Source organism: Protopterus annectens, chromosome 7.part1 (genome assembly GCF_019279795.1).
Source record: "Protopterus annectens isolate FY-2018-M chromosome 7.part1, PAN1.0, whole genome shotgun sequence".
In the NCBI taxonomy this organism is placed as follows: Eukaryota; Metazoa; Chordata; order Ceratodontiformes; family Protopteridae; genus Protopterus; species Protopterus annectens.
In genome coordinates, this window is record NC_056740.1 from 347,355,133 (window position 1) to 347,372,916 (window position 17,784).

Genomic DNA, 17,784 nt, shown 5'->3' on the forward strand with positions numbered 1-17,784 from the left:
AAAACAGAGCACCAGGAGGTTATATTTTAGGTCTGCTCTATTGCTTTTCAAGAGCAACCTCCATGAGGAATGAACTGACTGAGCACAATTTGCCGAATATGAGCTACCCATTCTCTGTTTTCCATAGGAAATTCGGGTACTTACGTATTAATGCAACCCGATTTTCTACCTGGCAAAACTCGTCATGTGTCCCAACCACTTTGCTAACCTCATGTAATTTGTAAGGTTTTCGCGAACTTATCTTTACCAGAAAAGGGTTGTAAAAAACGTGATTTTTATTCTTTCGCCTAGCTTGTGACATTGAAAAGAGGAGTAATGGCAAAATTCCTTGTCGTGGCTACTGTCCGTCCTCGCCCTAACTTACGGAAAAATGCAAAAAAGATGCCTACTGCTTCTGGCTCCTCTGTAGAAGGACCTGTTTATTTATTACATGTTTTGACATGTTTACTGCACACCTTGGAAAGAAAACTTTTTACAAACCAAATAATATGCAGAAAACTGAATAAATAGCAGTTATAATACACGCGATGACTGTTATTTTGTTCATGCATTCTGTAAGCAATGCAGAGTCGAGTCCGTGAATCCACATCCAAGGAGAAATGTTGCAAATTACAATATAACACAATGGCAAAGCAATGGTGCAAAAATGAATGGCACTGTCTATTAATAACAAGCCACAGAAGGTGCATTATGCATCCCTTAGTAGGAAGACTGTAACACATGGTAAGAATAGTCAGCAAGACAACAGTTTGTAATGTGTAAGTAGCAATGCATGATTTAGAATTGTAAACAACATCTAGACTGCAGTGAAACTGTGTAAAAGTACGTCCCCAATAAATACAACATTTGTCGGTTATTTATCTTCCTGAGTGATACACAATGTGAGACAGTAATAAGTAGTACTTGACACAACCCTTTTACCTTTAAAATCAGTACTTTTGTCCACGCATGAGTTTTGTCAGGTAGAAAATCTGGTTGCGATAATACGTAAGTACCAAAATTCAGACTTAGAAACCTCACTGGCAGTGATTCATTTTTTTTGTTTGGTCACTAAACATTCCAGCCATGCCTGGTGGCTATGCATGGTTGTAACATTTAGGGGCCAATAATATCTTTACATTTTTGTAATTTGCACAGGATTTACACAACTAAATGCTAGTACTGTTTCATACTATTACTGTTTTTTTTTTCAGGTGTTCTGTTAACTGTAGTAACCAGCTACTGTTCTAAATCATACAGAATATGAAATGCCATTTAATGAACTCCTTTTTTTCTCATAGACTTTCTCTTAAATTTGGTGATGTCAGCACCTTTAAGGATCTTGTCATAAGGTACGTTTATGTAATTTAATAACTGTTTTCATTTTACAAATGTACTGTACTACATGTATCCCTTACACAGATACATTGTGAAGGCTGAATAAAGGTTAATAACACAGATATAAATTAGCCAATTTCAGAAGCCTTCTCACTGCATTAACGTATAAGGATAAAAACATGGAATACAAAGACTAGAAAGCAGTACATGTTTTTTTTAAACTTAGAAAATAAGCATTTTCTAAAAATTTGAAAAATGAAATTTGCTAAAATTAAAAAATAATTGATGAGGGTTGGTATAATGATTAAGGTGTTTACCTCATAGACACAGGGTACAGGGTCTGATTCTCATACTTTGGCAGGGGACTGGTTAGACTTAAAATGGTCCACAGGGGCACCTAGTACTTACGTATGAACCTATATATAAGGTAAAAAGTCTCTCAGTTTGGGGTTGGGGTTGGTATAATGGTTCAAGTGTTTACCATTATAATGGTCACAAGGTACATGGTTTGATTCTCATCATGAAAAGGGAAATTGACTAGGCTTAAAATGGCCTACCAGGGCAACTAGCCTAGTATTTACTTATGGACCTTATGAACTATTACAGAATAAAATAAACATTAAACAATGCTGGTAAACAGAATGTTGACATCTATTTATGTATTTACTTACCTACTTACTTACCTACCAGGTAAGCCCACTGGACACAAGATTCTCCTTTCGAGGGTGGTAAAGAAGCAATGTCAGGTTAAGTAACTTGCTAAGAGTAAAGCAGTTTGCAAGTAAAAATTGAAGGCTCAGATCCAGGATGAACCTTGTTTATAGCTTATAGACTTAAACCTGTGAGCTAAACTGCCAGAAAAAAAGAAAGAAAAGAAAAGAAAGCCAGAATAGGAATGTAATACATACAAAATTGTATTTGGCAGTGTTCAAAATTGTTAACAAGTTAAGAGTATGGTATATTAATGCATTTTAACATTATTCGCTGTATAAAATATAGTATGCAGCCAAGGAACACTACATCATTTATACATTTTTAGAAATGGTACCCAGAATAAAGGTAGCTATTTTATACTGTGGTTTCTAAGTAATTTATATGCAAGGAAAAAAGAATTAACAAGATAATACATGTACAGTTTTCAGAAAGACTTCTTCTTCTTTTGGCTTTTTTCGGTTAGGGGTTGCCACAGTGGATCACCTGTCCACAAATGATTGGCAGTAGAGTTTTACGGTGTCGAGTTACCAGCCCGGTGCCCAACCTTCCACTGAAGGCACAAACATGTGCACACACACACCTAGGGCCAATTTAGAATGTCCAATCCACCTACAGCATGTCTTTGGGATGTGGGAGGAAACCCGAGCACCCGGAGGAAACCCACGCGACCACAGGGAGGACATGCAGACTCCACACAGAAGGCACCCCAGCTGAGGATCGAATTGGAGAACCTCTTGCTGTGAGGTGACAATGCTACCCGCTGTACCACCATGACCACCAGTTTTCAGAAAGACTGTAATATGAAAAACATAATACTTATAACTAAAAAAATAAATGAACTCACAAAAAATAACACGGAAAACTTAGCAGAAGCTAAATGAGATCACAATCATTATTTTCTAATGAATTATTCTTCAAAATAAATGGTCATTACTTTTGCAATGAACCACTCTTAAATTAGTTAATTGGGAAGGGTCAAATTCTTTTGTCAGATAAAACAGAGACAACAAGTGCAACACTGGGAAAGAATGTACCATATAATGACAGCATGTTAAAACTTTCAAAGTATTGTTTCCTTAAATGGAACAGTACTCTGCAAGAATAAATATTTATAAGGCTCCTTTCATCAAAATCAAGTTTATCAACTCCAGGTGACCAAACCTAAAACTTCCTCAATCTGTTGAGAAACATTTGGGTTTCACATAAAATAAAATAGTGATAATCTGGAACACTGACAAAAGTGTAACCTGAGATGTGACAATTTCATAAATAATATAATTATTTGGGAGAGCTACAGCTTCCTATGCAGAAGTTCTATTGTCCTTGACTCCAGAGTTAACAATGATTTGTCATTTACAAACCTCTTCATTTTTTAAAAAAGAACAGTGGATTGACAAGTCTTGAACACTGTTTCTCTATGAACTTAGTGCTAAGGGACTGAGTTTTTTTAAAGTTATTGGATAAACATTTTTCTACATGGCGGGCTTTGCCTCCTAAACACATGTGACTTTAACTTACTTTAAGTTACTGCATCTCATACAATATAAATAATTATTCATCAAAGCAGGGTCTATAAAATCATGAAATTATTCATCCTACCATGTAATAAAACACAATGGAATTCCAATGTAGTTTATTTAACATTGCATTGTGATGTAAATGGTATCAAGTTCCATTTAAATAATTACCAAAATTATAAGTTAATTTAGAGGAAGCTATTTGGACAGAGAGATATAATGAAGTAGATTAAATAATCAAAATAAATTGAATGAGAATTATCAGGGTGGAGTGGGGACATTACAACAGATTAATAGAGGAACAGAGAATCAAGAAATTATAACAAAAAGTTCTACAATGCCCTGGCACTGCATAATTCTCTACACAGGGGACTTATAAAAGATATAGTGAACAGACACTGGAAAATATTTGACTACCTTGGAATATCCATTGAGTGATTGGGTAACAAGGCAAATGTTTTTAAAAGGAACTCAAACATTAAGAACAGACTTCAGAATTCTAAGAGAGTAGACACTGACAGAGACAAGCATGGCATAAATAAATGTAGATGTTGTGCCCAATGTCAGTATACAAATATTCACTAAAAAGGTCATATTATACCTAAACTATAGGTACATTTAGCTGTAACACAGTGCATGTGGTTTACTTAGCCTCTTGTGAGTCTTGTAGTTCATTTTACATGGACAAAACTGAGAACTCACTTAAAAAAGGGATTTGCCAAACAATTTACAGTATTAACAAAATGATGGTAAAATGCTTTAGCTAGACATTTAAAGGCATGCCATTCTTTAGGGAAATGTTTGTGCCTAGTATTGGAGAAAGTAGAAATTTTTCTAGGGAGACTGGAAAATAGAACTTGGTCATAGAGTGTTGATTTGACATGTTCCTATTAGATGACCAAAGATGCATTCTTTCAAATGCATCTTGGTCGAACTTGAAAAGACGAAAAGGCAAAATAACGAAGCGGCATATAAGTGAATTCTTTCCCTGGGAAAGAAATCGCTTGGCCGTGTCCATTACTTTGCCATTTTTGTCACTGTAGTGTGATATTGGAGTTGGTATATTTAAGTAGGGGTGTGTGTAGGGGGCATAGCCCCCCACTTTATGTTATGTTTTAAGTGTTTTTTTTTTTGTTTGTTTTTTGAACAGCGATTTTTTTCCCTTGGAAAATAATCGCTATTCTAAGCATTCAAGTTTTAAGCTTTCACTTACATGGGGTCGATAAATCATCGTTCGCTTTTCTAAGCATTTGATGATTTGATATAGACCCGATTTGACAAATTATAACTAATGCATTGGCTCCTCCAGGGTTAAATGAGAGCAGTCATATTTCCTGTCTGCTGAACAACAGAGCAAATAAAGTGTGATAAATATGAATTGAAGTAGTATTATAAAAGGCACTTTTATAATTTATTTACATTTCTACATGTATATTGTTTTGAGATGTATTTTTGAAGTTATATTTTTTATTGATCATGTAACAGTGTGACTTTTTAAAAATTGGAGGTGTTTTGTTATAAAAGGGTTCTGATGAAGTCCACTTACACCAAGGACAAAAATGCTAAACCATTTTTTATTTTTGGAATAAAAAGTTAGAGGTTTTATAATTTACAGTTTGTCCGTGTTCTATTATGCTGTTGAATTAACAACTTACTGGGCATTGTTTAATTTGGTTATCTAACTTTTCACTTCCAGGCATTTTCTTTTTTGTTTCATTGTTTAAAAAACTTTTAGTAAAGTGTAACAACATGTAAGGCCTGATTATTAAAGTTGGATTATCAGGATTACTTATTAACAAAAGGTCTAATACTAAGAGAGTTGAAATAAAGAATTCTGATAAATCATTTATTGCTTGCTACTCTATTGATATTCAGTGTATAAGGGAGGTTATACAAAAACATTGGCCAGTCTTTAAACATCTAAATATACCTTAAATAGTAGTGGGAGAAATGCCTTCATTTATTTACAAGAGAAAATACAACATAACAATATTTTAGATTGTTCCATTACGAATGCTATCTTTTAAGCTTCTGCCAGTAAAAATAAATGTGGACACTGTAATGAGTACCCTTTGTAGATACACAGGATAGGGGTGGTACCTTATGGGAAGTGAATAAATGGTGAAACCCCTGCAGATATAATTGCACTACAACTAGAGTTGTTTAGCTCACCATGACAAGTAAATCATTATATACTGGTAAGACAGAGTGAATTTATCAACATAAGTATAGCATTTTTAAAAATGATGACAGCAGTGCTTTAGTAAAACACTCCCTTATGTGTGTCAGGTTTAAAAAGTTTTTATTCACTGCCCCAAACAGAAAGGGAGATTGGAAAACTGTTTTCAAATATAAGGAATTGTTGTAGCAAATTCAAACTAATGCCATGGTAGCCCCCTGGGTTAAATTGCAATCTTTTTATTAGGAGTGTTATAAAAATTAGGATTGCAAAGTTATAAATTTACTTTTTATGACATTTTTTTTTTTTTTAGATTTTTTTTTGTCATTCCAAGTCAGGCCTGGGCAATTGTAGTAAGTTTTTAAGACATAAAAAATTTTCTATACAATTTTGAAATGCTGTACTTTATAATTCTGTTTTGTTTTTATGTCTGATTGCATAACTATTTTAAGTGTATAAATGGTAATAGTATGTTATGTTTGATTGCTTCTAAAGAAGTCTCATTTTACAGAGATGAAAGTTCTTAACCAATCTCTTGTGTTAATAAAGGAATGGCTTTGGAGATTGGAGTTGACATTTGAGAATCTTGATTTTTGTTTCAAGATAACATCTGTTTGGTGTTTAATGTGGATTTGTGGTTACAGTTGTTTAATACACTTCCAGGGAATACATTTATTTGATATATTATCAAAATAAGATTCTACTAGGATCAATAATTATCTGATCTCTAATTTTAGTTTATCAATAGAGTGTCTTTGTTTTACCAAAAAGTTTGATTTAAAAAAAGAACCCAAATAACTTTTTCCTGAATATTATCCCATATTCAGAGGTTAGTACTAGGCTAGCTACCCCTGGGAGACATTTTAAGCCTAGACAATTTCCCTTTTTGTGCTTGAATTAGCCTATCCCATTTGGTATTAGTTGGCCTTACCCATCCCATAGTTGATAATCATAATATTACCCCTACTGAGAATAACTGGTATCAAACCAATGATAATTTAAGGAGACCCATGTGTGGGGTAATGTATTTTGGAGCTGCCTGTGTCCATTAGTAGTACGGGTGACAGTCCTGGGGTAAAATTTCTGTTTCCTTCCAGAGTTCTAAGTTATGCTTGAATATGAACATAGATGAACTTTGTTTTACAAGGATGAGGAGTCTGTTCCTGAGCAGAGATATCCTGTATAAGATATACCCGTCCCTCCAAACCTTTCTGCTGATGTTGCAGAGGAGGGTAGAGCTCTAGACAGAATAATTTTGATGTCATTTGACTTGCTGATATGTAGTAAATCCATCAGTATTAGTTGGAGGATACCTTGTTTGTCAGATGCAGGTCACCTCTTAGCATTTTGTAGGATGCAGTGTATCGTGACAGGGCTTTGAGTCAGTCCACACAGGAAATATTGGTTAGGCCTTATATCCTTTTAATAAGATATCTCTGTGAATGTCCAGTTGTTGCATGTATCCAGATAGATACATGCCAAAGGAGCATCATACATACATCCTACTCAATGCTTGGCTTCCTGAAGGCTGAGTAAAGCAGGACAATTACATCCCTAGATCTAGATATAATCCCTTTGTTTATAAGCTGTGCAATATAGAAGGACTTTCTTCAACAATGGACTCATGTTGGTCGAAAGTTAGGTCACTGTTCACATAAGTTTGCATATCCTGAACAAGTAGATCAACTCTTAGGGGAATATTGTCAATGTGGTAGTTCCCCAGGGTAGATGACTTCCCAAGCATACACTAATGTATTTTTGGCATTTCATTTTAGTCCATGATTCTGGTACCAGTTATCTGTTTGGGACAAAGTTTCCTACAGGGTTGCTAAGTTATTTGGGCATTCAATGACTGTTCCTAGCTTGCAATCATCTATAGGCTTAGTCAGCTGGAGCCCTTTGGTATTGGCCAAACAGGAGAAATCCTAGCACAAATCTCTGGGGACTGTACTGGTGTCTGGACTCTTTGTGGAGGTAACTTTCCTATTTTGATTTCCAACATCCTATTTGTGAGCCAGCTGGCAATCCAGCAGGTGATATTCATGTAATAATTTCATCAATAAACTGATTTTTTCAGATCTTTTAGAAACATATTTGTTATACTTAACTCAGATAAGGAATCTAATAAAGACAGTTGATTTATTCAATCATTATTTGTTGTTAGTATTCTCTTTTAAAGATAACTGATGTAGAATTCTGGCCATGAAAGCTTTGAAAGAAGCCCATACACACACAAATGGGGGTAAGTTGAGAATCATTCGCTAACCTGAAAGATGTACTGATGTCAGAAATTTCATCAAAATAACTATTATAAAATGAATTGGCAATAAATAATTTTATTCTAGAAGAAAAATGTGTTATTTTAAGTAATCAAAACAGGCCTGTGATCAGTAATGCATCTAAAAAAGATTCCCATGTTGCCAAACATATGAACTAAACTCTGTGTTCTAAAAATAAAATAATCTTGCTGCCTTTTTATGATGAAAACTCAAATAAGTTGAGGCATTTATATGTAAATATTTATAATACTTAGAATGGGCTCCTCTAGAATTTCAATCAAAATCAATATTGAAGTCTCCAGTTAAAATGATATTTCATGCATCTAAAAAAATAAACAAAAATTATCCATTAAAAATCTAGATAATTAGTAAATGGTGTATAATATGAACCAATGCCTAACTCTAAATTCCACATCTGCAATTTAATCAGAAGAATGCATGCATTTTAATCTTGAGAAATGACTTAGTAATTTTGAGAGTGTAGCAAAATAGCTACACCTCATGACTTATCAGTAGAACTTAGCTTTGAGAGTATAGCAAAGTAACTACACCTTATGACTTATTATCAGTAGACTTGACAACTGCTTCAGCAATGTTTTATCAAAAATATTTGTGTTAGCACAATATAAATGAACTTCCTGCAAGCAAGTTATATCAACCTGTATATTTTTAATAAATTTCAATACATCCACCTCCTTAATAGGGTTATTAAGCCCATTAACTTTTAGTGATAAGATCTTCATGTATAATAAATATTAAATAACAAAAGAAACTGATAAATGATGCTGGAGATGGCCCACCCAAAAAAGAACACATTGATATCCATGGTCTTGTTGAGTATTCCGCCATCATGCGCAACAATAGCAGTTTGAGTAGCTGACAGTGCCTTCCTGGCTTCTTCTGGAGAATTAAATTTAAGCACTTAATCTTTATAGTTTATCTGGAGAACTGCCAGGAAGATAAATTTAGAACATTTTTTTTAAAGAAGCTACTAATATCAGTAAAAGCCTTTCTTTTCTGGAAAATCTCTAGTGGAAAATTTTGAAAACATTTTAATTGGGACTTGATTAAACATAAATTATTTTTTAATGGTAGACAAAAGCAGGTTTCAGTCAGGGAGAGAAAGAGAAATTTTGCTAACATTATAGAATTATATAATCCCTTCAGAGGACACGCTCTATGGCCAACATCAAGTTCAGTTGAAACAAGCCTTTTTTTACATCTGCTCTACTTCCTAATGCTACAAAAACATGTTTAACTGTTGCTGATAGAGGATTTGTTATATCTAAATGCTTCATACACCAGAAATCTTAATGCTATATTTTCTGTATCTGAATTCCAGGTCCAAAAATGTATCTTGCAGACCATGGATACTATTCCACAATTTAAAATGTTCACTTTTATTGCATCATGTGTATTTGCTAAATACATAAAGCCTATCTCTAATTTAGCATAAAAGTCATTGAGATGTACAATTTCTTCCTTTCGCACAAATGGTAGATGCTTTATTTTATTAATTTCAGTAGTTAACCTTGCTAAATGTTAAACTTATTTGGTTAAAATATCTATCTTGTCTACCATTACTTGAGCCCAACTTTTGGAATCTCTGATTTGAAAGTACTGAAATTTGACTATTTTCAGTTGACCTACAAAAGGTACTTAAAACCCTTAGATCAGATAATAAGATATAATATAATATTAAAGACCCAGAATTATTAGCCATTAATCAAGTCTGGACACGTTATTATAAATGGAGCAAGATTTTCCATAATGTTTCATATATTTTAACTCTATTTGACAATTCAGGTTTTTCACATGTCTGGAAATGTATAATGCATCTGCTCCTCAGGATATACATCCTTAGATTATTTGGAGTTTTATTAAAAGGTATAAGATGCTAACATCTATGTTATAATTGCCATGGTATATTTTTCCTCTTTTTTTTTCTTCTTTACTTCTGAGGTTTCAATGAGTATCTGAAAACAATTAGGAGGTCAAATGTTATTTTTCTGAAGTTATGACATTTAGAAATGTTATAAATTTAAGAAATTATAATTGTTTTTCTTTATCCGAAGTTATGATGATCAAAAGAATTAGAAAGCAGTAGAGATCTTTTAATTTAATAATACTTCTAGAGTATTATTTTATCATAAAATGAAAAGCTTTACAGGGACTTACAAGATTACTGCACACTGATCAGCAGCTACATTTCAACTCTCATGGTGTGAAAAAATAAACTGAGAGATAAGGGCCAGTAATTCTGCCAGTTTTAGTAAATTCAGTTACTGGCTGGCAAGTACACTGCCTGGATGTCTGCAAAGAAGAAACCAAGAGAGTCTTAAAGAAAATCCACTAGTAAAGGTGAAAAGAAAGCACTGACTAGGTACAATATTGCAGCTGTTCAGCAAAAAAGCAGTTCAAGCTCCAGCTTTGGTGCAAGACATGGCTTCCAGGAGTCTAAGGAAAGAGTAACTCAAATGCTCTCAGAGCTGATTAAAATAAATGAAACACTGAAGGAGTATATTGACAAAAATAATTAAAAAAAGACAAAAAATGTAATAAGCTTTAAACAGATATTCAGATGAGCTGAGAAAACTGCAGACTTCAGAGGTTGAAAAGAAGCAAAGGCTGGCTAAGTATGAGACTGCTGAATGGTAGAATTAGAAGGCAGACTGCATAGGGAAAATCTGATATTTTCTGCTGTAATTGAGAAACTAGAAGGAACAGACTGTATTAATTTTATGAAGGTACAAATAAGCAACTGAACTGTTAATTGAAAGGGCACATCTTGCATATGCTTCAACTATAACTATGAGAAAATATCTTTATTAGTAAAGGTGCAAACCTACCAGCAGAAAGAATTGATCCTGACAAAACTGTGGCAAAGGGGCAAAGTATTAAAAATTAGAGACAGTAGCATGTTTGTGGAAATAATTATTCACTGTACACCAGGCAAAAGAGAAGCACATTTATTCCAGTAATCAGGGAATGCCAGGAGGCATGTGTGAGATTCAAGCTGCTGTAAACTGCTGTCTTCAGAATATTTTCCTAGAGGATTAAAGTAATTCTTTGATGCAGAACAGGCTAAGAAGGAAATGCAAACGTTTGTCCAACAAAAAATAAGCTATCAAGCAGAAGGGGACTCTGCTTCTCATTCTTCTGATAATAAAGCACACAGAGACACTTTGTCAGTGAAACCTTTTCCACTTTTCCAAAGGAAAATGCTTGAGAGACAGAGAAAAGCATAGAAGTTGACTAGAAGAATAGGGAACACCATAGAATTGAAACTGCAATCTGGAGTTGGGAGATTGAGACGAATAAGAAGAAGACCAGCAATATGGAAATTAGTGATGAAATGTGAGACTGCAAAGCATCAATCATGCCTCCATAAGAATAAGTAGAAAGACTGGACTTTTGTTGACTTTGTTAAACTTGTGGGGGCACTTAAAATCATATGCCTCACTTCATGTCATTAATGTTTAGAAGGACACTAAGAGTAAGGAAAGAAGAAAGAAAAAGAAAACTGTAAGTAAAATAATTTTTGCTCTTAACAGTATTTGTCTAAAACAGTTCATGATGTCAATTGCATGTTATGTACCAATGCATGTTCAGTTATTGTATTTAATAAAGATACTAAAATAAACACATGCCTTACTTCTTCTTCTTCTTTAGTTTTAAGGAATGTAGACATTACAGTGTAAAAAGAGAAGAAAGGCTATACAAAAGCATGTTTAAGTTAATAAGCTGTAATCTTGGGTTGTTGAGGTGGGGACGAGGTGCAAAAGTGCACAGATTATAATATATGTACAGCTGATATGTTTTCTCTTACTTTAGCATAGGTGAATATCTGGATTAAGGCCCTTGGCTTAATCTAATAAGTTTTTTTGTGTAAGCAAGTAAATAAGAGAACACTGAATGTAAAGAAAAGTTTTCCTTTAGCAAATAAATGCTCATTGTGAGTTGATAAATCTGCACTAGAAGGCAGATGTACATTTTGTTGTTATGTTTCCATGGAGACAAGCTGACTACAGGGGCAGGCAATAAAAGCCAGAGCAACTTTTTTAAGGCTAAAAGTTAATGTTTTCTGAAACCATACAAGCTGATTTTCACATCTGGTAGGGAATAAAGATAAGACAAGAATGGACAGCAATTAGTGTAAATATGAGCACAGGTTGTAACATGAGTCTTAGCATGGGTAAAAAGCAGTTATGTACTTACCATAACATTCCATATGAGTTGTTCATCTTGCCTTCATTCTTTACTGATGGGTTCAGAGCTGATCCCAAGGCTCCAATACAGCCAACTTCAAAGCTCAAGGTCTTCAAATAGCTCAAGGCCAAATCCCTATCCCATGATGCACCTGGAATTACCTCAGATCTTGTTTACTGCATATAACAATAACATATATCATTCTTTCACTCCCAAGATAAAGGAATAGAAGGACTGGGTAACCAGGATGGATCTAGCATCTTTGTCATTTGTCAGCCCAGGAGGGGGTAGGAGAGAGGGATGTAAGAATGAAGACAAGATGAACAACTCACATGGAACATTATGGTAAGTACATAACTTCTTTATGTGAATCTTGCTATTCATTCTTTACTGATGGTTAGCGTCCCAAGCACCATCAATCTCGGGTGGCTCACGGGAGTATATTTCTCAGGACCATGGATCCAAAGGAGGCCCTGTCCTTGGAGGCCTTGTCAACTTTGTAATGATTGATAAAGGTATGAGTTTTTGACCAAGTGGCTGCTGCACAAATGTTATCAATGGGAAGTCTGACAGAAAAGGCAGATGATGTAGAAACTGCTCTGGTTGAGTGAGCCTTAATCTTGTGTTGCAAAGGCATATTAGCAGCTGAGTAAACAAAGGTGATACAATCAGATAACAATTTAGACAGAGTTGTTTCAGCCACTGGTCTCCCCTTCCTGGAGTCTGAAAATAAAACAAAAAGCTGGTCTGATTTTCTGAATCTTTTGTTCTATCCAAATATATTCTAAATTGTTAGAACGGTTGGGGAAGAAGACTGACAAATCAATAACTTGGTTGAGATTGGTTTCAGTACAAACTTTGGGCAAGAATGAGGGATTTGTTCTAAGTGAGAGTATGTCAGCATGGAATATCAAATAGGGAGGCCTGATGGATAAAGCCTGAAGCTCTGACACTCTGCGGGCAGAAGAAATAGCTACCAGAAAGATGATCTTCCAAGACAAAAATTTGAGATCACAAGATAAAGCTGGTTCAAAAGGGGGAAGAATTATGCAGGAAAGCATAACATTTAGATTTCATGGAGAACAGGGAGATTTCACAGGTGGTCTAATATGAAAAGTCCCTTTGAGAAAGGCTTTGGATAACTTGTGAGACATGACATTCAATCCTTCAAATCCAAGATGAAAATTAGAAATAGCAGCCAATTGAACCCGAACTGTTGCTGCTGCAGCTCCTTTGTTAAAAAATCATAGTTAGGAACTCTAAGATGGAGGCCATAGGGGCTTGGTAAGGATTAATATTATTTTTAGAGGCCCATATAGAAATTTTTTTCTATTTGCTAAGGTATAGCTTCCTAGTAGAAAATTTATGAGAAGACAAAAGGATGTGTTTTGTCTTACTGGAAAGGTTATGGAACCTGGCTATGATGGGAACTGGAGCAGCCAAGCTATGAGCTTCAGGGACTGCAGAGAGGGATGAAGATCCCCCGACGGGTGTGTCAGAAGGTCTGGAACTGGGTCCAGAATCCAAGGATCCTCCAAAACATGAAGTTAAAGGAAGGGGAGCCAAATCTGACGAGGCCAATGAGGGGCTATTACAATGATGGTCCTTCCCAGAGTTTTTGCTTTCTGTAGAACCTTCAACGGGATTGGTGGAAATGCATAGAGGAGACCCGGGGGGCAATTGTGTATGAGTGTGTCCCTTGGGGTTTCTCCTAGAGGGGGAATCAGGGCAAAGTAGCTTATGCATTTCATGTTCATGTGACTGGCAAAAAGGTCACAGCAAGGCTGGCCCCACCTGTGGAATATCCTGTCCGCTATTTATTTCTTGAGGGACCACTCATGGGGCAACAAGATTGCCCTGCTCAGTTTGCCTGCTATCACGTTGGATCTCCCCAGGATGTGCATTGCCAAAAGAAAGTGCTGGGTGGAAACAGCCCACTGCCAAACTCTGAGAGCCTCGCAATAAAGAGGGTAAGACCCGGTTCCTCCTTGTTTGTTCAAATACCAGACCACCAACATGTTGTCTGTCTGAATAGCAATTGTACACAGAGGAAGAGAGTCCTGAAAGTACTGCAGTGCCAAAAGTACTGCTCTCATCTCCAGGACATTGATATGCAGATGTGTCTCTTGACTGGTCCATGTGCCTTGGGCAGTCTTTCCTTGAAAATGTCTCCCCCACCCTATCAGGGAAGTGTCTGTGGTCACTGTGGCCGCTGGAGGGGATAGCACAAATGAGCATCCTATCTTGACATGAAGTGAGGTCAACCACCACAGAAGGTCCTTTTTACAAGAATTTGTCATCATTATAGTGTGAGTCATGGGGGGCTCTTGGTAAGACCATTGAGTGAACAACAGCCATTGTAGTATCCGCTTGTTCATACGAGCTAGTGGTATGGCTAGAGTTGCTCCTGCCATCATGCCTAATAATTTCAGAACTTCCGATGCTGGTGCTTTGTCTTTTGATATCAGAATGCTGACATGTTGATGAAAAAGAGAGACTTTTTCTATTGGAAGCCTTAGTGTGGTGGTGGTGGTGTCCAACTCTGCCCCGATAAAAACAATGTGCTGCAATAGCAACAAGGCAGATTTTTCTGAGATGATTGTACTGCCCAGATAATTGCAGAGTGACGGAGTGGACTCCCTGGCCTGAATGAGTTGATGCCTGGTGGTGGCGGTAAGGAGCCAATCGTCTAGGTACAGAAACACCTAGATGTCTCAGGTGAGCTGTGACCACTGCCATGCATTTGGTGAACACTCTGGGGGCTGTAGTGAGACCAAAGGGCAGGGCTCAAAACTGGTAATGATTGGCTCCCAGCCAGAAGCATAGGTGATCCCTGGATGGTCTGGCCATTTTTATGTGGTAGTACGCATCCTTCAGATCTATCAAGCACATCCAATTGTCTTTCCCTAAGAAGGGAATTATAGACTGAAGCGTGGCCATCCAAAACTTCTCTTTCTTTACGTATTGGTTCAGTCTGCTGAGGTCCAATATGGGTCTCCAGTCTACCGTCTTTTTTGGAACCAAAAAGAATCTTGAGTAAGTTCCGGAACCTGTCTGGTCTGCTGGGACTGGTTGGATGACTCTTTTTCTTAGCAACATTTGGACCTCTATTGTTGCCTGTTCCCTGTAACTGGGTGAAATGTCTGGGATTTTTCTTATGCTTGGAGGAGTGTGGCGAATGGAATGAAGTACCCTCTGGAAATGATACTTTCTACACAGCTGTCTTTTGTTATTTTGAGCCAGGTGTCTGGGTACAAAGATAAGCGACCCCTGACTGCCTCCAGAGCAGGACAGTTGGGCCTCCTCTCAGGAGCACTGGTAGGGCTTTCCAGAGAAGTGATCTCTGTCACCCTGGTATTACGGACCCCCTCTTCCGAGAGGGTGGTGTCTTCCATTATTTCTCCTCCTCTGCCCCTGGAGGGGGGTTCACCACGTGTGTCCTGAAAGGCTCCTTGAGCTTTTGGGAACCACATTTTTCCTCCCCTTTGACCTTTAGGGTAGGGTTGGGTAGGGGTGGAAAAATGGACCCCAATGGCAGACAGAGTCTTTCCATCCTGTTCACACCTGGTCAAGGTTTCCTTCACTTTAGGCCCGAAAAGGGTCAAGCCATCAAAGGGAGTGTTTATGAAGGATGATTGAAAGGCTTCATGAAGGAACAAAAGAGCATCTAGGAATGTCTCCCAAGAGCAACTCCCTTACCCACTGCCCTACTCATTCCATCCGCTGCATAAGAGATGAGGCACATGGATGAGTTGACAATAGAATTTAGGTTAGCAAGCTGGGCAGCAACTTTGTTGGAAGCTCCTGCAGCTACTATACCCTGAAGAGTATCTCCCAACTCCTTAAGGAGATATCTTGTAACCTAGTAAAATGGGTTAAATAGTTCAGCAAATGGAGAGAGAAGGTCGTTAAAGTAAACATGCGCTTCCATATCTATCCATAATCCTGGAGTCTCTGTTAGGAGGACGGATAAATGAGGAAGTCTCAGACATTTCCTTTTTGGTGGCTGCCGCCACCACCATGGCATCACCCGAAACACATTTGTTAAGAATGTTTTGTCAATGGGGCAGAAATGAATTTATTAGGCCTCCTAGGGACAGGCTCCATAGTATCCAGAGACTCCCATGCCCTTTGTGAGACCAGCTGCATCAGCTCATCGAAGGGCGGATACACCCAGGAGGTAGAGGGCTGAGACCAGAAAGCCTTCAGGAGAACTGACTCATCCTCAGTAGGGCTTTTGGACTGCCAGTCACCCCTCTGCCTAAGGATCTCAAGTATCTCAGCAAAGGAGATATCCTCAGAGGGGGACCATGGGGACCCTTCTGATTCATCTAAGTCAGTATCCAATGTTAGAGACTCCTGTGGGGAGTTTATGTGTTTCCTCTTACACAATCTCTTCCTGGGAACCTCATCAGTGGGAGCTTCTGGTGAGGTCTCGGAAGAGCAGGGGCCACCCAATGGGGCTTCCTGAGGCTCTGGGTCTGAACACTTGGTCAGGACGTGCAAGACAGAAGCAGACACAGGCACTTTAGGGAAGGAGGAAGGCAGACTTGAGGTCGAGGATGTCCTAGCAGACATGACTCTCCTCATGGCATTTAAAGCATCTCTGCTCAGATGCGAGGGAGCCGACAGATCCAAAGAAACTGACGATACCCCCGGCACCGGGACAGTGGGCTCAGAGCCCAAGGTAGGAGCCGAGCTCATCTGAGCCGAGCCCTCGAGAGGCAAAGTGGGAACCGACAAGTTGGTCTGACTGTCCTCCCCAGACCCAACCAAAGAGTGTCGGCTCCTAGAGTCCTCATTCGGCACCGAGGACATCAGAGTACACGGAGCCAAAGACACTGGAGCAAGCGTCGGCTCCGAGGGTTCCACTAACATCAGGTATGACTCCTCCAGCTCCGAAGGACCAGCATGGCTCGGAGGAGGAATAGTTAGAGTTGGTGCAAGGTTCTTCGGCTCCGAAGCCATTTGGGTCAAAGTCAATAACATTTTTGCTAATGCCGGTGTCAATAACAGCTTCTGTACCACACGATCCACATCCAGATCCAACAGGCTGATAGATGATCGAGAGGAGCATAGCGAAGTTGGTATCAACTGGAGAAGTGGAATCTTCGGCACTTTGGACTCTGGTTCCAAGAATGGGGACCGGTTCCAAAAGGTAAAGACTATCGGCTCGATGGCAGTGGAGCTGAAGACGAAGATGTTTTTGATTTCTTTGAGTCCGATGTCTTGGAAGACTTTGAGGACTTGTTGAATCTATCTTGGTCACTCAAAGATTCCTGAAACAAAGGCTTCAACAAGCCTCTCTCAATGAGTTTCCTCTTCCTTTCTTGCAGAACCCTTGAGGAGAAGGAATGACAAATGGAACAACTTCTTGCAATTGCAGAACCCCTTGACAGTAAACACAATTAATGTGGCTGTCTGTAACAGACATCATTTGGCCACACTTTGGGCACTTTTTGAAGCCAGACTTAGGGTGCTTATCTTGGTCAGCCATAGTAATGTCAGAAAAAAATTACTGATACCACAAAAAGATACAACAGTAAATATTCACAGAAGCCTGGAATAA

At 37.8% G+C, this 17,784-nt stretch overlaps 1 protein-coding gene across 1 annotated transcript in view; it reads left to right on the forward strand.

The window, feature by feature from the left end:
• LOC122807584 (V-type proton ATPase subunit S1-like protein) overlaps positions 1-17,784 on the forward strand; it is a 136,775-nt gene that overhangs the window by 47,800 nt on the left and 71,191 nt on the right. Inside the window, exon 4 of the mRNA XM_044078498.1 lies at positions 1,281-1,331. Within this exon, the coding sequence (XP_043934433.1) occupies positions 1,281-1,331 (51 nt within the window). The remainder of the gene's footprint in view (positions 1-1,280; positions 1,332-17,784) is intronic.